The sequence below is a fragment of the Gigantopelta aegis genome, chromosome 2 (assembly GCF_016097555.1).
Source record: "Gigantopelta aegis isolate Gae_Host chromosome 2, Gae_host_genome, whole genome shotgun sequence".
In the NCBI taxonomy this organism is placed as follows: Eukaryota; Metazoa; Mollusca; class Gastropoda; order Neomphalida; family Peltospiridae; genus Gigantopelta; species Gigantopelta aegis.
This window is the reverse complement of record NC_054700.1, coordinates 25,316,565-25,341,623: the sequence shown is the minus strand read 5'-3', so window position 1 is coordinate 25,341,623 and position 25,059 is coordinate 25,316,565. Positions and strand designations below refer to the sequence as shown.

At 36.6% G+C, this 25,059-nt stretch overlaps 1 protein-coding gene across 2 annotated transcripts in view; it reads right to left on the bottom strand.

The window, feature by feature from the left end:
• Positions 1–828: 828 nt before the first annotated feature.
• LOC121383104 overlaps positions 829–25,059 on the bottom strand; it is a 42,926-nt gene continuing 18,695 nt past the window's right edge. For both annotated transcript variants that reach the window (XM_041512889.1, XM_041512897.1), the window contains 3 exons: positions 8,460–10,172; positions 5,412–5,537; positions 829–4,280 (listed from right to left, as the gene is read on the bottom strand). In XM_041512889.1, the coding sequence (XP_041368823.1) occupies positions 4,089–4,280; positions 5,412–5,537; positions 8,460–9,848 (1,707 nt within the window). In that variant the 5' untranslated portion in view covers positions 9,849–10,172 and the 3' untranslated portion in view covers positions 829–4,088. The remainder of the gene's footprint in view (positions 4,281–5,411; positions 5,538–8,459; positions 10,173–25,059) is intronic.

Here is a 25,059-nt window from a genome sequence, read left to right as displayed (position 1 = left end):
CTACCTGACACGGTTGTAATCAGTAATAGCTGCATGCTACTTGCTAATGCACCGTATACTATTGCTAATAATGAGATGAATTGTGAAGTGTAGACTACCTGACACTGTTGTAATCAGTAATAGCTGCATGCTACTTGCTAATGCACCGTATACTATTGCTAATAATGAGATGAATTGTGAAGTGTAGACTACCTGACACGGTTGTAATCAGTAATAGCTGCATGCTACTTGCTAATGCACCGTATACTATTGCTAATAATGAGATGAATTGTGAAGTGTAGACTACCTGACACGGTTGTAATCAGTAATAGCTGTCATCTTGGGGCAGGGCATAGCCCATTGGTAAAGTTCTCGCTTGATAGGTTGTCGGTCTAGGATTGATCCCTGTCGGTGGGCTCACTGGGCTATTTCTCATTCCAGCCAGTGCACCATGACTGGTACACCAAAGGCTGTGGTATGTGCTGTCCTGTCTGTGGGAAGGTGCATATAAAAGATCCTTTGCTACTAATGAAAAAATATAGTGGTTTTTCTCTCTAAGACTATATCAAAATTACCAAATGTTTGACATCCAATAGCCGATGATGAACAAATCAATGTGATTTAGTGGTGTCTTTAAACAAAAGAAACGTTTTACAAGTTAATAAGACCTGGCGGTGGTTACATGGAAGCCACAGTGTAATCGTCCCCTACATAAAAATGAAACCAGACTAGCTCTGGCTGAGCAGAATATTTTGACAAATTATCTTTAAAAAATGCAAAACAGTTATTTTCCGACAAAATGTTAATCTTTGCACAAGTCCTGCTACAAAATAAAACTCAAACAATACAAATAGTGCCAAATTTTATTTGACAAAATTCAAAGACTTGAATACATTAACAATGAACAATGATGCACCATAATTATACATAACAAGTACTATTTTTCATAACACTATCAAGATGATCACAGCTTAGAGCTAATGATTTGTTTTCTGTTTTTTGTTTGTTTTGCTACAGTATTTAATGCCAGCATTAATTCTGTTGCAATCAAATTTAGGTCTATATTACTGATGTTAAATTGAAAAACTCATCTCTAAAATAAGTAAAGACACGTAATAATTAACAACAAAAACAATTGATAAGCACCACATTTTGAGATTGGACATTTAATAAACCCTTAACTACACACCTTGCAGTTTACTCTTAAAGTATTCAAAAACATACTTCTCCAGAGAGTATCCAGGGAGTGGTAAGGTAGGCACACAGTGGGACAGGGGTATGGGTCTATGCATATAAAATATATAGAGGATTTGTCATAAGTGTTTTTTAATATGGAAAATATTGACTGAGTCCATGTTAATCAGTATTTGTCGAGGAATAACCATTAACTAGATGAGGTTGATATTTTACATATTCAAAAACACGAGTAGCGAATTCTATTTATCCTATAACACTTCTAAAATAACATTTTAATTTGATTTTTAGTAAATCAAAGTTGTAAAGTCTCCTCACCGGTAATATTACATCATGCACTTTTGACTAAATCTCATCAAAACATTATGCTCAGGTATAGAAGTCTTGTTGGCTGTAAACAAATGACACATTGACAGCAAAACTTTAACTCAAATAGGTTTATGACATGGATATTATGGGTAAGTTATAGAATAAATATTTATATTTACACTGCTTTAATAAATAACTACATGTATGTACCATATGAGAAATAACTCGGATATATTTAATGACTTTCAGTTCTATTGCTTTTCTCAGTAGGTTAATTTTGTCAATAATTTTCAGATGGTTGAACAGAAATTAATGGGTGGGTAGTTGAATAGATGAGTAGGTGGGTGGATGAATAAATAGGTTGGTGATTGGGTGGGGGGTGGGTTGGATGAATAAATAGGTTGGTGGATGGGTGGGTGGATGAATGAATGGATTAAATGTCTTCATACATTAAAATCAAATAAAATCATACATTTAATATTTGGTTGGCACAGAAATTAATAATTTATAGAAAACTGAAGTTTAATTATACAAATACACTGAAGAGATGACTCAAGGGTTAAAGTTATGATGACCATTATATAAACTTTATAATAAAGTACAATACAGGCAATATTTTGTTTTCAAAATTTTGATTAGTAACAGTTATTTATTGATTGAATTGAGTAGGAGCTACTATTTAACATGTAAGAATTGTTAATATAATAGCAATATTTGAATTTTGCATAGAAAATCAAGATACAACACTGAAACAAATTTTCCTTGCAGCACTAAATTTGATCAAGCAATGTGCTCGCCTAAGGAGCCAAACTCTAGCTTCCAATGTTTTAATTTAACTTTTTGTGTGTGTGTAATCAAGGGTTTGAGAAATGGCACCCATACTTCACATTGCACTTGCACTCTTCACTTTACAATGAAAGACTTTATACTAAACATCCTAAAGATAATTTACACATAACAAGTTTTATTTACATGAACATAACATTGCTTCTATTCAAAATACAAAATATAACATCAATAATATTTAACAATGACCAAACATAACATACACATTTGAACACTAGTCTGTCATACGACAATATACTTGTCCATTTATTGCAATTTCTTTTTTAATTTTCATTTTTTTTGTGCAGAATTAAATAAGAAAGCTCAGGCATGTGTAGGAATTTATGCAAGTCTAGACTAACATGAGGGAAGTTCGTAGGGGGACAATTCATGCACTCTGGGAAAATATATTTTTAAAAAAAATTTGCTTTGAGAGGAGAGGGTATTGTCAAGCCCCAAATCCTGTGAAACTTTGATATCCCAAGTACATTACCTAAAATATAGTATCACTTCATTGCGAAACTTTGATATCCCAAGTACGTTAACTAAAATATAGTATCACTTCATTGCGAAACTTTGATATCCCAAGTACGTTAACTAAAATATAGTATCACTTCATTGCGAAACTGATATCCCAAGTACATTACCTAAAATATAGTATCACTTCATTGCGAAACTTTGATATCCCAAGTACGTTAACTAAAATATAGTATCACTCCATTGTGAAACTTTTGATATCCCAAGTACATGACCTAAAATATAGTATCACTTCATTGCAAAACTGTGATGTCCCAAGTACATGACCTAAAATATAGTATCACTTCATTGCGAAACGTTGATGTCCCAAGTACATGACCTAAAATATAGTATCACTTCATTGCGAAACTTTGATGTCCCAAGTACATGACCTAAAATATAGTATCACTTCATTGCGATTTCAAGAGATGGATTCTGGAGATCAGTTGGTGTAACACCTGGTGGTCTTGTAGGTGAACAACAAATTGATCTCCTCAAGTAAAAATCAAGTGATCATTGTTTTTATAACCCCAAGCTGCCTTATATCAAGGCCTGAAACATTACTGATGCCAATTATGGTTTCAAATAACTTGTTGTAATACCCTAATTAGTATTAGATACTTCACACATCATTTCGTATCTGCAGCTAAAGAAAGATTTAACAACAAAAACTATTTATTTCATTAAGTTTCCATATTTGTTTACAGATTGTCTGTTATTTCTTTAATGTTTATCAGCGTATGAACAAAAAATCATCCACAAACTGTGTGAATCGGTGAAACCGTTCATGCATAAGTTGGTGGATCATTTTGTTTTTCATACCCCAATGAATGTAAAAGAAATACCAGACAATCCTTATAATTAATTTTAAACATACTTACTAATAATAGCACTAAAAGTTCATATGTTATTTTGAATTATTATTTTTTTGTTCTTGAATAATAATACTCAATAAATCAAAGTACCAATATAACGTGACATCATCAGATATGTTCCATGACATTATTTTTACATTCATTAAGAAATGAATCAACTTGCGTTGCCATGATCAATAGGATGACATTAAATTTGAATGAATGTAATGGAAATTTAATTATACATTATTACTATGTTGAGATTTGTTTTGGCAATATAGAACCATAGAACTCAGGATGGCTGAAGTTATGCTATCTCATCAAATAGTTTTTCCAGATAAACAAACAATGCACCACAATCTAGCCAAGAGTGAACTTTGATTCAGGAATACCAATGTCCCATTATTTATTCTAGGAATCTGCGTTCCTCTGACTGAACAAAATACCAAGTCCAACAGCAATAGCTATGATGATGAAGGCAGCCATAACGAGGATGACTCCTTTAATGATTTTTAATCTCTTCTGTCGCGCTGTCATCCCCGGTGCTGTGTCAGTGACAGGCGCCACCTGGATGATGTCAGAAGAAGCATAGATGGAATTGATCTGTCAAAAAGATATTTAAAAAATATATTGAGCATATTAAAATAACGTCTTCGAATTGATCTGTCATAAAAATAAGTGCTTAAAACCACAAGGTAAAAGTCTCAATGTTCCCTGTTCTCTGATTGACCTGTCAAAAATACATAAATTACTAAAATCATTTATCTAAACTTTTATGTGTGAAACAGTAGTTTCAAAATCTTTAAAAAATAACATTATAACAAAAGTACATTGTACTGTCAAATTATTTCTCAATGAGAGTCAACATATGACTTGATCATGAACAGAAATAAATTGGAAAATTGAATCAGTTGTGATTTTTAACATTCAGTAGTTGGCATTTTCTCTCAAGCAAATTAATTGCCCCTGAAAAAGAACTTAAAATATCTAATAGTTTTAGGGTGAGCTTTGAGATGATATGATTCACCCACTTCAAAAGATCAATGGGTTTTTCACCTGGTCTGTGATTGTTCCAAAAGAAATATACTTTAAAATGGTGATAAGTATATGGGAAATGTTTTATAAAATTCTTCTTGCTACTACATGTACATGTCAAGAGTATCCTTTGTGCAACAGCAGGTATACATTAGCAGAGTGGTTTTTGAACCATTTAACCCCCATGCCCCCTTAATGAGTCTCTGACCAAACATCTACTTCCATGATCTTTCACATCATTCATGATAATGGGTGGTGGTGTGTGTATGGCTTTGTGGTAAAGGTACACCAGTGGCTATGTCTTGCTCTTTTCCTCCCTGTACTCTCACTCTCACTCTCTCTCTCTCTCTCTCTCTCTCTCTCTCTCTCTCTCTCTCTCTCTCTCTCTCTCTCTCTCTCTCTCTCTCCCACTCCCTCTCCCCCCCTCTCCCCCTCTCCCACTCCCTCTCCCACTCCCTCTCTCCCTCTCCCTCTCTCCCTCCCTCTCTCCCTCTCCCTCCCTCCCTTTCCCTCCCCAGCAGTCAAAAAGACACATGTAAAGATAAGAGAGAGTGGGAGAGCAAGAAAAACGGTTAGAGATAGAGACAGAGTAAGTGAGTGACAGACAGAGACGGAGAGAGTGACAGATAAGACAGAGAGATAGAGGAGACAGAGAGAGTGAGTGAGTGAGTGACTGACGGAGACAAAGAGTGCACTTACATGAGCTTCCTGGTCCTGCACATTGAGACTGGATTCTGCTGGTTCGAGTTGCTGTGAGTTGACGGGGCACACAGACCTAGTCAGATACTTCTTCATGTACGACGGGGTGTTCAGATCCGGCAGTGGCTACAACACAGACAACAAAACAAGATATGTTTCTTTTATGTCACCTTGACACATTCTAAACTATGGGTTATTTTGATACGTGGGAAAGAGAGAGACAGAAAACATGCTGCCATCACATAGGCAATTTTTACATACACTGGACAGTATTGCTAAGAACACATAACCACTTAATAGACACATGTAGCCCATTGCATAGATGCATGCATGTAAATAGGTGGGATGTTGCCCAGTGGTAATGTGCTTGCCTTATGAGTTGTCAGTCTAGGGCCCATTTCACTGGCTGGAACGAGAAATAGCCTAATGAGCCCACCAACAGGGATCGATCCCAGACCGACCATGTATCAGGCGAGCACTTTACCACTGAGCTAAGTCATGCCCCCAATAAGTTTTGTAGTGAAAATTACATTTATTATTAGGCCTAGTCTCTAATTTCTATTATCAAGCAAAATTACATTTATTATTAGGCCTAATCTCTCATTTCTATTATCAAGCAAAATTCAAATCTATTGTAATATGATGATGAAATATGTACAGTAAGAAATTAAATAACTCCTTTTCAAAGTGGCAAATATTTGGCTACAATTAGCAACACCTATCCAATACATGATTTCAGAAAATATTTCTGTAGAATCTTTGACAAAATTCCTCATGAATTGTTTTTCAAAAATATTCACCTTTGATGATATTTTAATATTAAGCAACATTCTTGTTTGTGCACTTTGTCAACAAGACTCTCAACAATGAATGGGCATCTGTTATTGACCCGCCTGCACTTTGTTTTGTTACCGGACCAGGGAGTGCAGCAGACATCTTGAAAAGAATGGCTTATTCTTCTTGTGCTGACATTCCAGCAAGAAAATCTCTTCTATGTTGGCCAAAATGAAATCTTTTAATGCCAGTTGATAGTAATAATAGAAAGCAAATCTAATTTTAGTTAGCAAAGTGAATATCACACTTTAGAAAGAATGATTTTTTTTTTTTTTTTTTTTTTTTGCTTTGTTTCATTTTGTTTTGTTTCGTCTTGTTTTGTTTCATTGTGTTTTGTTTTGTTTTTTGGGGGTGGCCTACGCTGGATTTGTTTTAACACTAGGCAGTCTTTGTATGCAGTGGATTAGGATGTACATTAGAGCAGTAGATTATTTCTGTTGTAGCCAGTGCTCCATAACACGTTTATTTACAGTGGTATGTGCTGCCCTTTCAATGGGAGATGTCAACACTAATATGTGCTGAAGTATATTCATTTGGTTGAGATTCTCTTCATAAATAAATAAAATTGATTGAAGCTACTTTTTATTATAAACATGGTCAAAATAGTTGCCATATATAATGTCCATACTTTTGGCAACTAAGATGGCTTTACCCTGCCTTTTAGACTTAAGCTAGTTCACCAGCCTTATTCAAGCTCAGCCTCATGATGCCGACACATGCTCCTATTGTATAGACATTGGAAGTTGTCAGGAATGGGGGTGGGGTGGGGGCTATATATATTGAACTGCAAAAGAAACGTCATTTTCTCCAATGCTAATACAAATTAAGAAATAATTTATTTAAGAAACACATCTCCCCTCATTCCACTGCATGTCTTTGTGACAATTCGCCGATACGCTTACTAAAAAACTAACGTGGGTCGAAGATGCAGTCATTTCTTGGAAATCTCAAAATGCTCATGCACCTCGTGGTAGGTATGGGTATAACTGCAAATTTCGATTGCTAGCCTGTCATTTGTCGTTTCGATATAAAAGCCATGCCACGATTATCAAGAAACCAGCGAGAACAAGCTATTGGAAGAATAAGAGCCGTGCAGATCATTGCAAATGCATATAACATCAACATCAGGACTATCTACCATCTGCAACATCAGTATAACACCACCAACACCACCTACAACCGTCCGCACAATGGTCATCCCCGAGCCACCACACCACATCAAGATCGCTTTATTGTGCGCCAACATCTGCAAGACCACTTCACCATGACCACCGAGATGGCTTGCCATACCATTGGAACACAGCAACGACTCATCAGTGCTGACACGGTCCATCACCGCTTGGCCTCCAACAATATCCATTGTCGACGTCCTGCTCGGGGCCCTATTCTGACAAACCGTCATCGACAGGAACGACTGCAATGGGCCACAGCTCGTCAACATTGACGCTATAAGCAATGGAGAAGAGTCCTCTTCTCAGATGAAAGTTGATTCTGTATTTCAATGGCAGATGGCAGAGTACGGGTCTGGCGAAGAAGAGGTGAACGGTATGCAGATGCATCTGTGATGGAAAGAGACCCATGGGGTGGGAAAAGCATCATGGTTTGGGGAGCCATCGGGATCAACCATAAAGGTGGACCTGTGGTCTTTCAGAATATTTGCCCAGGTCGAGGTAATGGTGTCACGGCTCTGCAATATACAAATGTATCGACCAAGTCCTTCGAACTCACATTGTGCCCTATTTTGGCCATTGCCAGAATCACATGTTACAGCAGGACAATGCCCGTGCCCACCAGGGACTTTCTACAGCAGCACTATATCAGAACCATGCCATGGCCTGCCCTCAGTCCGGATTTGAATCCAACAGATGTTAAATGCCCTTCTGAGAACTATGAGGAAACATTCCCCAGCCTCTGTTGCAGAAGTGTGCAAAAAATTAACTTTCTCTGATGTTTCCACTCATGTATTCGTACATTTGAAAAATAAACATACTGATACTTAATATCCAACTGACGTTTCTTTTGCGGTTCAGTATATTACTTCACATTTCAACTGGAGGGGCATTGCATAATATTCAGAGTTGAAGAGGTTAATACCTCCTGCCCTCCCCCCCCCCCCCACCATGTGTTGATCTATGTTAATTGCCAGTGTCATTGCAACCCATGATTGAAAAGTGAAAAAAACCCCCAGTAATATCCTGACTAGGTTACACATACCATGCAAGCTATAGGACTTGAACTTTCTGAATTCAGTGATGAATTATCGAGAATTGAGGGAGCTGCATTGACTAGATTGATGCGAAAAGAATTTCTCTTCACTTTCTCATCGTCGGTCAGCCCTTCCTCCACAGAGTCCTCATCACTCATCACAAACACTGGATTAACCAGACCAAACCCTGGCTTACCACAGATCCGGTCCCTGTACAGTTCCTTCAGGTCTATTTTTTCCTTTTGGTAACGTTTTGGTTTGTCCTCATTGAACACAGTGTCATCTGCAAATGTTACAGTTTTAATATCGTTCAGTGAGACCTCGGACTTCTTAGCACAAGCTGAGATGTCAGTATCTTCACCCGATGTCAAAGAATGTAAAATGGGTTTGAGCGGTTTCGTTGTAGATGTACAAGTAGAGCTTGAAGGAGAACTCCAGGGCATAGAATTAGAATCATTTGATATGACATCAGAATTATCTTTCCCTGATGAATCTTCAAAATGGATATTACAACAGTTCTCATCTTCTGACTCTGGATCACCAATGACATCAGTGGTAACATTGTCATCACAAGGCAAGGCAAGATCATCCATATCTGGCCAATCAGATTCCTTGTCTGTAATGTGATTTTGATTGGGTGCTGCCATTAAGTCTCCAGTAGGACTGCAGTCAGCATCACTGCTGTACAACAACATATTCTCCTGAACATCCTCCTCATGGATTTGTTCAACATGTGAATCTGAATCCTTAAGGATTTTTGGATCTTGTTCCAGTGTTTTGAAAGACTTGGTTTTAATACTTACTTCCCCAGTGTCACCGTCACACAACTCTGTATCTAGAATTATAGATGAAAGATTTGTGGAAGGTATATGTTCACTGCCATTAATGCTGGCATGTACATCATTGCTTTCACCAGTTCTAGCCTCTAAAGAGACCGAACCATCTACAAGACAATTCTTTGAGTTACTACATACATGTGCACTTTCATCCTCTTCCATATTAATTATGTCCTCACTGCTGTTATTGCCAACACGTACATCATTGTTTTCATCAGTTCTAATCGCCATAGAAAGAGGATTATCTATATGACAAGTGTCAAAGTCACTGTACATATTTGGCCTTTCATATTCTTCCTTGACTTCAGAAATAGTTGGTAGACTATTAAAGTCATCATCTGCCATTATCTGACTACCTCCAGTAGCACCACAGTCAGAAATAACTATACTGTTAGGATCCGCAGAATCTTCAACACAATTTATGCTAGACAAACTGATACAACCATCATCTTCTGCTATGCTTTCAGACTCTAAATGACTTGTCTGAGCCTGACGTTCAGCATTCTGCCTCAGATTCTGAGGAAGGTTTGTAATTGAAGCCTTTCTGCTTCTGCTGTACATGTAACTTGTCCTAGGAAAGGAATGGGCACTGGAATGACCAAGATCCAGGTAGAGTTGGTGAGGTTCACACGGTACAAAATCTGACTGGTGTCTGATGAGTCTGGCATGTTGTCCTGGTCGTGGGAGACTCTCGTAGACGTCAATGTGCACTGGAGTATCTATATGGAATGGACTGATGAGCTGCTGTGTTCCGTCTGCTTGTGTTGTCTGTTCAGATTCCACTTGGTCATGACCATCTTCACTGCTGCTGTCCTGGTCGTGGAATATGGGGTTGATTTTCACACCTCGCACTCTTCTTCCAGATAAGTGACCACCAAATATTGCCTGAAAAATTACAAAAATATTTGTTAAAGATAAAGAAAATATTGCCTTAAACTATCCAAGTTTTAAATTTCTTAAAGAATATTTGATAAAAAATAAAATAAGAAGAAAACACTCATTTGTTTCAAACATGTATTTGGATCACCAAATACAGTCTGAAAGTCAAATACAGTCTGAAAGTCAAATACAGTCTGAAAGTTAAATACAGTCTGAAAGTCAAATGCAGTCTGAAAGTCAAATACACTCTGAAAGTTAAAGTTTGTTTTGTTTAGCAACACCACTAGAGCACATTGATTAACTCATCACTGGCTATTGCATTTAAAACACTTGATAATTCTGACAAAACATCTTCAGAGGAAATCAATTATATGTTTTTTCATTAACATCAAGGGGTCTTATACATGTACTTTCCCACAAACATGACAGCACATACCACAACCTTTGATTCCTATAAGCCAAGCACCTATTGACCAAGTTAGATTCTGCTCTGTGTGAAAGGAAATAAAAAAGACCCACCTTATATCCATGATATATTGCCACAAAATTGTCTAAGAAGATTTTGTTTCAGTCGCTGACTCTACTGTCTGAGGTACATACTAATTCAGTTTTACATAAAATGCATTCGGAGCTACAACAAACACCAGAATGACCAGAGACATCCTTTTAAAGGGGCAGGATTTAGGTCAGTTGGTTGAGCACTCGCATGAAGTGCTTGCATCAGAGGATCAAATCATCCTTGGATCACAAATGGAAAAATGTAGTGGGTTTCCTCTGATGACTACGAGTCAAAATTACCAAATATTTGACATCCAATAGCTCAAGTGGTGTCCTTTAAGAAAACAAACTTTCAAACAAACTGTTAAATTGATAATTTAATAAAGACATTGTAAAGTTAAAGTTTGTTTTGTTTAACAACACCACTAGAGCACATTGATTAATTAATAATCAGCAATTTTTCCTAATGCAGCAAGGTATCTTTTATATGCACTTTCCCACAGACAGGAAAGCACATACCACGGCCTTTAACCAGTTGTGGTGCACTGGTTGGAACAAGAGAAAATCCCAATTAGTGATTCACTGAGGTGGTTCGATGCAAATAAAGACATTGTAAGTAACATTTAATTTAACATTAAAAAAGCTGTAATAATCTAAACTATTTTACAGAGCTTAATAACTAGGAAGGGAAGGAATATTAATTATGTCTAAATTAGGGCTATTTGATGTCAAACATATGGTTATTTTACAGAGCTTAATAACTAGGAAGGGAAGGAATATTAATTATGTCTAAATTAGGGCTATTTGATGTCAAACATATGGTTATTTTACACTGCTTAATAACTAGGAAGGGAAGGAATATTAATTATGTCTAAATTAGGGCTATTTGATGTCAAACATATGGTTATTTTACAGAGCTTAATAACTAGGGAAGGAAGGAATATTAATTATGTCTAAATTAGGGCTATTTGATGTCAAACATATGGTTATTTTACACTGCTTAATAACTAGGAAGGGAAGGAATATTAATTATGTCTAAATTAGGGCTATTTGATGTCAAACATATGGTTATTTTACACTGCTTAATAACTAGGGAAGGAAGGAATATTAATTATGTCTAAATTAGGGCTATTTGATGTCAAACATCTGGTTATTTTACACTGCTTAATAACTAGGAAGTGAAGGAATATTAATTATGTCTAAAGGGCCTGTCACACACTACCGATGTACCTCGCCGGGACTAAACCGGAGCGCACAATTAACAATGGCAAGAAAATCGGTAGAGCTCCGTCGAGAAAGCACTTGAAAAATCACAATTGGCCGTAGCAATACCGATGTAGTACCGGCGATCCCGTTATGATACCGTTGTTCTACCGTTGTCTTACCGATGTAAGAGCCGATGTGCTACCGAATACCACTGTTCTGTGATCTCCTTGGGAGACATTTCTGTTGGATACCTCATCCTCATCAAGTTGTGGAGAACAATGCATGCCTTCACGATGATCTTGACGGCGGATGGGTGGTGCTGCATTGTGGTAAGCAAAATCTGGAAGTGGTTTGCCAGAATGCCAAAGGCATTTTCAACAAGCCTCCTGGCTTGGGACAGTCTGTAATTGAAGATCCTCTCTTCGTCTGTAAGACCACGCAAGGTGTATGGTTTCATCATGTGCTTCCGTAGGCCAAATGCGTCATCAACGACGAAGAAGTATGGCACATCCTTGTAGTCATTAGGAAGAGGATCTGGAGCAGGGAAGCCAGTGGTTCCATCTTCAGCCATTTCTTTGAGTTCAGACTCGTTGTAGATCTGGGCGTCAGACGAGGCTCCGGGACTACCCACATCTGCCCAGAGGAATTTGTAGTCCGCATCTACCAGTGCCATGAGCACGATGGAGTAGAACCCCTTGTAATTATAATACACGGAACCACTCTTTGGAGGAGCCTTGCAGGCAACGTGCTTGCCATCAAGGGCACCACAGGTATGTGGGAAGTTCCACTTCTCCATGAACTGGTCTGAGATCTCACGCCGGCCTTCAGGGGTTGTGGGGCAGGTCATCGCCTCGTCCAGGTACTCATCAATGATGGCTTGACAGACTTCTCTCACGGCCAGTGACTGGGTGTTGTGGGGTACCCTGCAACCAAACTTCATGGCTGCGTACTTGGTCCCAGAGGCGATGTGGCGCAGAGTGATGGCAATCTTCAGACCAGGATCCAGGGGCTCCCTGTACCAGGTTCTTTGTTTGGTGATCCTGGGACCAACTCGCTGTACCAGCTCATCGTACATCTCTGGGGGCATTTTGAGGAAGTTCTTGAAGGCCCTCTGGTCCTCTTTGCGGAGCTCCACCAGCAGCTGGTCATACATGCCAAACTGATGACGTCTGCTCATCCATGGTCTCACCCAGATTGCTCGAGGTACTTGAGGTCTTCTTCTTCTTCTTCTCCTCCTTCTGGCCTGGATCTGGTTAAGTGCCAACTGAGTCACCAGGTTCTGGTGTTGGAGCACGGCTATTTGATAATCGTGTAGCCACAGGTCCGCCATCCTCGGTGACAAATGAAGGAATGACGGGCTGGTAGTCTGTGCCCCTATTTATATGCAAAATGCACAACGGTAGCAGTACGGTAGTACTACGGTATTAGTACGGTATCACATCACTAAGAATGGTAGTACATCGTTAGTACATCGGCAGGACTACCTTATCACATCTGTACCAGTACGGTACACAATGAGGCCACCGGAGAGCCGCCGATCCATTACGGGGCGCTACAGGTACTCTACCGACATTAACGAAGCCATACCGGAGTACAGCCGTTGTATTGCCGTTGTAGTCCCGTTGCTCGCTCCGGCAGCGCAATGGCAGAATTTTTTAGCATGTTCAAAAATTTATACCGTCGCCTGCCGTTGCTAATTTTTTCGCCGATGTTCTGACGATGTGCTGACGATGTACTACCATTCTTAGCGATGTGATACCGTTGCGCTGCCGTACTAGTACCGATCTCGAAAATCGCCAAATTTGTGCTCCGGTATAGCTCCGGCGAGCCAAATCGGCTAGGTGTGACAGGCCTTTAAATTAGGGCTATTTGATGTCAAACATCTGGTTATTTTACACTGCTTAATAACTAGGAAGGGAAGGAATATTAATTATGTCTAAATTAGGGCTATTTGATGTCAAACATCTGGTTATTTTACACTGCTTAATAACTAGGAAGGGAAGGAATATTAATTATGTCTAAATTAGGGCTATTTGATGTCAAACATATGGTTATTTTACACTGCTTAATAACTAGGAAGGGAAGGAATATTAATTATGTCTAAATTGGGGCTATTTGATGTCAAACATATGGTTATTTTACACTGCTTAATAACTAGGAAGGGAAGGGATATTAATTATGCCTAAATTGGGGCTATTTGATGTCAAACATATGGTTATTTTACACTGCTTAATAACTAGTAAGGGAAGGGATATTAATTATGCCTAAATTAGGGCTATTTGATGTTAAACATATGGTTATTTTACACTGCTTAATAACTAGGGAAGGAAGGAATATTAATTATGTCTAAATTAGGGCTATTTGATGTCAAGCATATGGTTATTTCAACACTTGATCAAGAAAAAGAGAGAAAGAGGAAACATGCTGCCACCACACAGGCTACTCATACTGATACACAGCAAGGAATCTTTCATAACATTTTCCCATCGACAGGACAGTACTTATCACAACCTTTGATGTATCACCCACTCTCTTTAAAGGAATAGAATATGAAAGAATGTTCAAAAGTGGTCTTTCCAATAACAATGAATGAAAATGGTACTGTAATAATAAAGGTAATCACCACAAACCTATCAGGATGGAATGTAGCTCAGAGGACCCATCTTAATATTTGTCATTCCAGGTAGTTCCACAATGCAATATCTTTGCTTTCGGCCATGCAATTATACTATTAATTGATTCTGGTCAAATATTAAAGATTTTGTGGCAAAATTTTCAGATTGTTTTTTATTTTGACATGCATAATTGAGAGGGTTATTCAATTATGCAATATAATTTGTATTGTTTTAATGCTAAATAATTCTGTGTAGCAATATCATATGCAAATAACCAATTAAAAACCCAGAAACTGATATGCAATTAAGTGGATTTTACTGTATTTGAAGTTAGAATAATTAAATATATAAAACCAAATTATTCACCATCATTCCTCAACAAAGTTTTTGTATTAGTCATTTGGTCATGTGATTAAATAACTGGTTTGATCAATTGATTATAACATACATACCACAATAGTTAGTCAACAGAAAAACAAATAGTTAAAGATTCTTAGCAAGAATGTTCAAATCTTGACATTTGGTACATCACCATGAAATCCTTTTAACAAATTATGGGCTTTCACAAACACTAATTCTAACAAACGTCTTATAGTCTTGGTGTTAAGGATATTTCTGTCTCACTTACATTAACTTTATCACTTGTACATGTATACCAATGGCAATGGTATGTGCTGTGGTGTCTGCAGCAGCTGGTTTCATCGTTGAACCTCTAGACAAAGTGTCGCAATTTGACACCTAACAGCCAATGATTAACAATGAGCAGAGGTGTTTTAAGTAAGCATTCCTATCCGTCTGCCCCAACACATTTGGCCGAGACTGCCATATAAATATTTATTAAGAAAGGAAAATGAAACAGCTATAACAAGATGGTTTGCGGAAAGTCAACCAGAGTGACGGAAAGCTGGACACTCATCAAGCTAAACACAGACATGTTGTCTTTGTGATCACATGCCACACTTTGTTTGTTCATGCAAACACAAGTCGCTTCCATTCGGCAATTGTCAGTTTGAGGAGATCGCATTATGATATCACAGCAAGTCGATGACAAACATTGTAAAATAACTAGCTACACACAGTCACAGTTTGGATTTACAGGGCATTTCGAGACATTTTCACATAAGACACTTAAAAGTACAGACCAGTGGTTTTTAAGTTTTTTTGTACATATTTCTAGACAGTTTAACATACTGGTAATACAGTTTAAGTTGTGTTTCTATACAGTTCAACATACTGGTAATACACTGAAAGGTACTCAGTGGTTTAAGTTGTGTTTCTAGACAGTTTAACATACCGGTAATACACTGAAAGGTACTCAGTGGTTTAAGTTGTGTTTCTAGACAGTTTAACATACCGGCAATACACTGAAAGGTACTCAGTGGTTTAAGTTGTGTTTCTAACAGTTTAACATACCGGTAATACACTGAAAAGTACTCAGTGGTCTAAGTTGTGTTTCTAGACAGTTTAACATACCGGTATTACACTGAAAGGTACTCAGTGGTTTAAGTTGTGTTTCTAACAGTTTAACATACCGGTAATAAAAACTGAAAGGTTTAAGTTGTTTCAGATAACATTCCCTAAAATATTAGTCTATATTGATCTATACTACTAGTCCTTCGAGTTAACATACAGAACTTCTCTGGCTGCCCATCAACCACCACAATTTTCACCTTCGTGGGTAAAGAAACGCGATGACAGAACGTATGTGTTTCAATTTGGCCAAATTCATTGTTTCAGTATGGTACATTTTGCAAATATACAAATAACAAGTTGTGTTATTGATATGGCAGTTTTATGAAACAACAAGCTTTCAGAAAAATTCAAATATATGATGGTGTACCATACTTTGGTAACTAGTTACAAACATTTCGACTGTCCCACACATAAGTGTATGAGACAGGAGTGAAACCTAACATTTGAGCAAGAATTATAGAGATATTCGGGCAAAATGTGCTAACCTGAGACATTTTTACCATGTATTTCCATCATTCTACCCGCAAAGTTAGTTGTAATCCATGTACAAATGTGTAGTCATTTGTTTGCAACCCTATATAACTGTTTTGTAGTAATGCTAATATGAAAAAATGTTGTAATCCAGATTTGGGCATTTTATTTAACTCGGGCAAAAACCAGCTTGCCCCCTCTACAAAAATTAGCCTCATAGTATTCACTGGGGGTGCGATGATTAATCACGGTTCACAATATTTGTGGTTTTAGGTTCACTGTTTGATGCACTATTTTTTTAATTTGCATACCACAGTTTATTTTAATTTTAAAAAAAGAAGAAAAGAAAGAAAGAAAGAAATGTTTTATTTAACGATGCACTCAACACATTTTATTTACTGTTATATGGCGTCAGACATATGGTTAAGGACCACACAGATATTGAGAGAGGAAACCTGCTGTCGCCACTTCATGGGCTACTCTTTTCGACTAGCAGCAAGGGATCTTTTATATGCACCCTCCCACAGACAGGATAGTACATATCACAGCCTTTGTTACACCAGTTGTGGAGCACTGCCTAGAACGAGAAATAGCCCAATGGGTCCACCGACGGGGATCGATCCTAGGCTGACCGTGCATCAAGCGGGTGCTTTACCACTGGGCTACATCCCGCCCCTAAAAATAAAAAAAAATAAAAAAAGGAAGAAGAATATCAATATTTCCTTAGGTTGCACTCTGCTGGGAATCGTGGTGGCACTATACGGCATTTCAGCCAATCATAACTCAGTTCCACTGCATGTGACTTATTTGCATAGACTACCTCAAAGTCTGTGCTCAAACCCAACATGCTATCATGGTGTGGCGAAAAGGTAAAAATGGTGTGGGTTTTTTTTCTTTCAAGAAAGATAGATTGGGCTATTTCTCATTCCAGGATGTGCACCACGACTGGTATATCAAAGGTTGTGGTGTGTGTTATCCTGTCTGTGGAATGGTACATATAAAATATTGACATTCAACAGTCAATGATTAATATATCAATGTGCTCTAGAGGTGTTGTTAAACAAACTTTTTTTTATTAAGATGTATCTGTAATATCTGGTGTACTTGTGGAAAGTATCATGGAGAAATGTCGAAACTTGAATTGAAAATCAAAAACATTAATCATCCCATCCGTTGTATTCATCCTCAGTGTTATTAACACACATAACCGGCCTCGGTGGTGTTGTGGTTAGGCCATCGGTCTACAGGTTGGTAGGTACTGGGTTTGGATCCCAGTCGAGGCATGGGATTTTTAATCCAGATACCGACTCCAAACCCTGAGTGAGTGCTCAATGGATAGGTGTAAAACCACTTGCACCGACCAGTGATCCATAACTGGTTCAACAAAGGCTATGGTTTGTGCTATCCTGCCTGTGGGAAGCGCAAATAAAAGATCCCTTGCTGCCTGTCATAAAAGAGTAGCCTATGTGGTGACAGTGGGTTTCCTCTAAAAAACAGTGTCAGAATGACCATATGTTTGACGTCCAATAGCCGATGATAAGATAAAAATCAATGTGCTCTAGTGGCGTCGTTAAATAAAACACACTTTACTTTTTACTTTATTAACCACACAGGTTTATTTTGAGTGAGTTTTGTTAGTGAGTTATGGGAGACAGAAGAGAGATTGCAGCTTTCATGTATTAACCAATAATAGTATCTATATGCAGGTTAGCATTAATCACCTTACAACAGAACACAAAGATGAACCAGACTAAAAAGAGAATACCTGAGTTATTAGAGACATAGATGAAAGTATCCGAGTGTTTACACAAACTGGATTACCTACATCTCTGTTGAACACAACATGTATATGTGTTTGAGTAGACATATGGCAGAGAAGAAAATCAATTAATGTATTGATCAGAACGTTGTCTTTTACAGGATGTTATAGTGTCAATGTTTTTCCTATTACACCTACACGTACACTTTATGCATGGAAAAAAAGTTTGTGTTGTTTAACGACATCACTAGAGCACATTGTTCATCAACTATTGGATGTCAAACACAGTCATAGAGAGAAAACCGGTTATATTTTTCCATTAGTAGCAAGGGATCTTTTATATGCACCATCACATAGATAGGGTAGCATATACCACGGCCTTTGATATACCAGTCACAGTTCACTAGCTAGAACAAGAAATAGGCCAGGAGTCGCTTTATGCATGGGACAACAAAACTTACACATTGGAAATGAATAGAATATATACATGTAATTATTTGTAACAGTTCATGCCAACATATTTTTAAACTATAATGTTTGCTAGATATCTAACTTTTGGTGTAGAAAGTGAAAGCAGGAAGCCACTCACTTTTATATGCATTTTCCACAGAAAGGACAGCACAAACCAGGGCCTTTGATATACCAGCACAAGTTGGAACAGTAAAACATTGTCCCACAGACAGGACAGCACAAACCAGGGCCTTTGATATACCAGCACAAGTTGGAACAGTAAAACACTGTCCCACAGACAGGACAGCACAAACCAGGGCCTTTGATATACCAGCACAAGTTGGAACAGTAAAACATTGTCCCACAGACAGGACAGCACAAACCAGGGCCTTTGATATACCAGCACAAGTTGGAACAGTAAAACATTGTCCCACAGACAGGACAGCACAAACCAGGGCCTTTGATATACCAGCACAAGTTGGAACAGTAAAACATTGTTTGTTTAGCAACACATCTAGAGCACATTGATTTATTAAAAGTTTATTTTGTTTAATGATACCACTAGAGCACATTGATTTATTAATCATCGGCTATTGGATGTTAAACATATGGTCATTTTGACACAGACATAGAGAAGAAACCTGCTATACCTTTTCATTAGTAACAAGGGATCAATTATATGCACCATCTCACAGACAGGACAGCACATACCACAGCCTTCAATATACCAGTCACAGTGCACTGGCTGGAATGAGAAATAGCCCAATGGGCCCACCAACATGGGTCACTTTATGCATGGAACAACAAAACCTACAGACGGGGGAATGAATAGAATGTATACATGTATGTACTTTTAAAAAACCCTCATTCTTTATAACAGTTAATGCATGGAACAACAAAACCTACAGACGGGGGAATGAATAAAATGTATACATGTATGTACTTTTAAAAAACCCTCATTCTTTATAACAGTTAATGCATGGAACAACAAAACCTACAGACGGGGGAATGAATAAAATGTATACATGTATGTACTTTTAAAAAACCCTCATTCTTTATAACAGTTAATGCATGGAACAACAAAACCTACAGACGGGGGAATGAATAAAATGTATACATGTATGTACTTTTAAAAAACCCTAATTCTTTATAACAGTTAATGCGAATATATTTTAAACTATGGCTGTTAGACATTTCTAACATTTGGTGTAAAAAGTGAAAGCAGAAACCCACTCACTGTTACATGCATAGCCCAAAGCAAGGCATTTGATATCCCAGTAATGGAGCACTAGTTGGAACAATAAAACAAATAATTGGTTTAACACCACCTCTAAGACTCAAGTTAAACTTATAGGACACCAAACAGCCTGAGTCGTGTTGTGGCCATAGGACTTCAAGTGGTAGACACCGAGTTCACGTCCAGCTCCCAGATTGTAATCACCCAGTGGCCAGGTGGACAGTCACAACACCAAATTCTCTCGCACTAACCCACTGTTCTAGCCAGAGAGCCACGGTAGCTGATGTGCATGCCCAGGACAGCATGCTTGAACCATACTGGATATAAGCATTAAAATCAGTTAAACTGCAATGACTACTCCTTTATACCAGTCTGTTAGAGTGGGGATACGTAGTGGAGAACTCAAACTGAAATTGGCAGATTAATTTGGTAATAAATTCAATGAAATCTAATTTATAAATGCTGTCTTTTGGCATATGTTTGGATAAAGACTATATATAACAATGCATTTTTTTCAAATTATAATATTTGGTTTCCTGCATGAATCAAATTGCATTACAACTGATTACTCTCCCAATAAACCCACCAAAGTGAAACAAAGCCCATCAACATTAATATATTTAAGCAATATGGTAAATCCTATACATTATATCATGCCATGAAAACTTCCATATTTATTAAATACATTTTGTATTGAAGTAAACCTTTCAAAAATAGCATTACATTATTAAAAACATTCTATCATTTACTTGATTATGACTGGCTGATGTCATAAAGAAATTGAATGTGCGGGAATTTATACCAAAATACTGCACAATTTTATAAAATTTGTGACAGATATATATTGATAAATTATAAAAAAACACACCAAAAAAACCCAACAATTTTTACATACAATATGCCATGAAAACTTCCAAATGTATCCAATTTATACATTCTGTACTGTGCTAAACCTTTGAAAAAGCATTTTTCAGAAATGTTTATTCATGCTTACCCAGCTTCCTGAAAACATTAGAAAAAGTTGACAATGATCTGTAACATACAACAATCCCATCATGCTAAATCCATGTCAGAGAAAAACCCACGTTCTCTTTCATCTGTTCTTTTTGGAGTCCTTGCTATGGGTGCCAATAACACATCTCAATTAACCACACACACACACATAACGTCCGGCAGCCGCGACAGACAAACGATGGAACTACTAACAAGTAAGTATCATTTGGCCACCACCACTCAGAGTGGGTTGGTTCAGATAGACTCCGTATCAAGAGAAATGTTTGGTTAAGTCACAGCAGTTGACATTGACACTTTCTAAGGATAGACTTGGTGGCAAATATTGACCATGTTTTGACGAGTCACGACGACTTCATCACAAGCTGACACCAGATGTATGAGTAATTAACTCGGAAAAAAGATTTCATTGAGCGATACTTTATAGAAAGATTGAATTTTCAATTTCAAAAACTCTTATATATAATGCAACTATATTTTTGGGGGGAGGGGGGGAGAAAAGATTTCATTGAGCGATAGTTTAAAGAAAGATTGGATTTTCAACTTTTAAAAATCTTATATAAATTATAAAAATGCAACTATATTTTATTGAGGGAGAAAATATTTCATTGAGTGATAGTTTAAAGAAAGATTGGATTTTCAATTTTAAAAAATCTTATATATAATGCAACTATATTTTATTGGGGGAGAAAATATGTTATTGAGCGATGCTTTAAAGAAAAATTTGATTTTCAATTAAAAAAAAGTTCAAAATATATAATGCTACTTATTGTATTTTGAAATGTGACAATATATATTTTAAAAATAATTCTTTAAATTATAACATTTCGTTTCCTGCATGAATCCAAATTGAACTGGTATATCAAAGGCTTTGGGATGTGCTATCCTGTCTGTGGGATGGTGCATATAAAAGATCCCTTGCTGCTAAAACAAGAAAGAAAGCGGGTTTCCTATCTAAGACTATATGTCAGAATGACCAAATGTTTGACATCCACCAGCTGATGATTAATAAACCAATGTGCTCCAGTGAAGTGATGTGATTAGACAACAACAAAACAAATATAACAAGCATTCTGAGAGTACTGCTAAAGCAATACATGTACCCTACCAGACCCAACCATTTTTCGTATCTCCTAAATTCAAGGGCCTCCATACTTCTGTGAAAAGTGGGTAAATCACCATAAAGGTTAAATTTGATCAGTAACAGTACATGATAAAGATATATACAAAATTTCATATCAAATCAATATCTTCAGGCATTGCAAAACAAAAGTCCAGAAAACAAATTTTCATATCTCCAAAGTTTAAGGGCCATAACTCCATCAACAAAGGGTAAACCACTATGAAAGTCAAACTTAATCTGTAACAATACATAATAAAGCTACATGTGTATATACAAAATTTCAGGTCAATATCTCAAGGCCTTCTGAAAAAATGTGTGGAAAACAATGTTTCACATCTCCTAAGTTCAAGGGCCATAACTCTGTCAAAAATAGGTAAATCACTATGAAAGTGAAACTTGATCTGTAACAGTATATGATAAAGCTATATACAAAATGTCAGCTCAATATCTCAAGGTTTTCTAAAAAAAAAGAAACATCTGGAAAACTATATGTGGGACAGATGGACAGACAGACAGACGGAGATGAAATCTATAGTCCCCTCCGGTTGGACCAGTAGAAGACTAATAATAATCCAGATTGCATTACAAATGATTATTCTCTAAAAACCCCAAACACTTCCAAAATGGAACAAAACCCAAAGAACTGTTTCATTTTTTAAAAAGTAGTACTTGTTTGTGGGGTTTTTTTTAACAACTGGTACTTTTCAAAATTATTATTTCTAATGCATTATTAACCAGTATTACAGAAGATGTGTTAGTATAATTATATTTATTCCTACTTAAATACTTCAACTTTTATACCAAAATGGCTTGATTCCTTCTAACAATCACGTATCCAATATGGAAACAAAACAAAAACCCACTTAGCAAAACCAAATAAATGGTATATTACTAACACAACTTGTTTATCACAATAACTGATTTTAAAAATGTTGTCATCAGTACATCCATAATATCTGTTGTTACATACAATATGATGAACATTAACAGATTTCTGTGCAACTAACTCAGATGTTTTCCCTCAAACAAATGTACGGTAGATTAATTTCCTTTCATTCAGTCACCAGATATAGATCATTCTTACAATTTCTCCAATTCACTGCAGTGTTGTAAGTCAACAGAAAACATTAATGAGGAAAATGAGTGTCGTGCATTAATGAGGAAAATGAGAGTTGCACGTTAATGAGGAAAATGAGAGTTATATGTTTAATGAGGAAAATGAGAGTTATATGTTAATGAGGAAAATGAGAGTTATATGTTAATGAGGAAAATGAGAGTTATATGTTAATGAGGAGAATGAGAGTTATATGTTAATGAGGAAAATGAGAGTTATATGTTAATGAGGAAAATGAGAGTTATATGTTAATGAGGAAAATGAGAGTTATATGTTAATGAGGAAAATGAGAGTTATATGTTAATGAGGAAAATGAGAGTTATATGTTAATGAGGAAAATGAGAGTTATATGATAATGAGGAAAATAAGAGTTATATGTTAATGAGGAAAATGAGAGTTGTATGTTAAAGAGGAAAATGAGAGATGTATGTTAATGAGGAAAATGAGAGTTGTATGTTAATGAGGAAAATGAGAGTTGTATGTTAATGAGAAAAATTATAGTTGTATGTTAATGAGGAAAATGAGAGTTGTATGTTAATAAAGAAAATGGGAGTTATACACTAATGTGGAAAATGATAGTTGTATGTTAATGAGGAAAATGAGAGTTGTATGTTAATAAAGAAAATGGGAGTTATACACTAATGAGGAAAATGATAGTTGTATGTTAATGAGGAAAATGAGAGTTGTATGTTAATAAAGAAAATGGGAGTTATACACTAATGAGGAAAATGGGAGTTGTACATTAATGAGGAAAAAAAGAGTTGTACGTTAATGAGGAAAATGAGAGTTGTACGTTAATGAGGAAAATGAGAGTTGTATGTTAATAAAGAAAATGGGAGTTATACACTAATGAGGAAAATGGGAGTTGTACATTAATGAGGAAAATGAGAGTTGTACGTTAATGAGGAAAATGATAGTTGTATGTTAATGAGGAAAATGAGAGTTGTATGTTAATAAAGAAAATGGGAGTTATACACTAATGAGGAAAATGGGAGTTGTACATTAATGAGGAAAATGAGAGTTGTACGTTAATGAGGAAAATGAGAGTTGTATATTAATGAGAAAAATGAGAGTTGTATGTTAATGAGGAAAATGGGAGTTATACACTAATGAGGAAAATGATAGTTGTATGTTAATGAGGAAAATGAGAGTTGTATGTTAATGAGGAAAATGAGAGTTGTATGTTAATAAAGAAAATGGGAGTTATACACTAATGAGGAAAATGGGAGTTGTACATTAATGAGGAAAATGGGAGTTGTATGTTAATGAGGAAAATGAGAGTTGTACATTAATGAGGAAAATGAGAGTTGTATATTAATAAGGAAAATGAGCAATCTAATTAAAATTAGCTCCACTATTACATGTGGATCCAACACCAGCCAGTTGGAGCTCATGTCCACCAATCAAAACCTTACTTGCAGAATCCTGCCAGTGATTTAAAACTAACAACACTGCGTAGTCCCCAATGTCCAGGTAACATTTCGTCTGTAAATAATAATTTAAATATTGACCAATCACACTTCGCCTTTTATAACGTTATTTGGGAGCATACAAATTATAAAAATATCGGGCGAGTGTATTTTAGTGGCCGCAGTCCAGCGAACCATACCAATACGTACGGGGTGGGTTATCAGTCTTCAATTTTACATTATTTACATTATTTATTTATTTATAAAAAAACCCAACTAAATCAGTCTTCAGTTTTACATTACAAATTATTTATTTTATAAAATAAAACATGTTTTACGACATTCGTAATTCACACGAAACATGTCGTATACCCTCAGGATAATTCGGAATGTTTTCAAATTATTTTTAAATCACTGGTAGGATTCTGCAAGTAAGGTTTTGATTGGTGGACATGAGCTCCAACTGGCTGGTGTTAGATCCACATGTAATAGTGGAGCTAATTTTAATTAGATTGGGAAAATGAGTT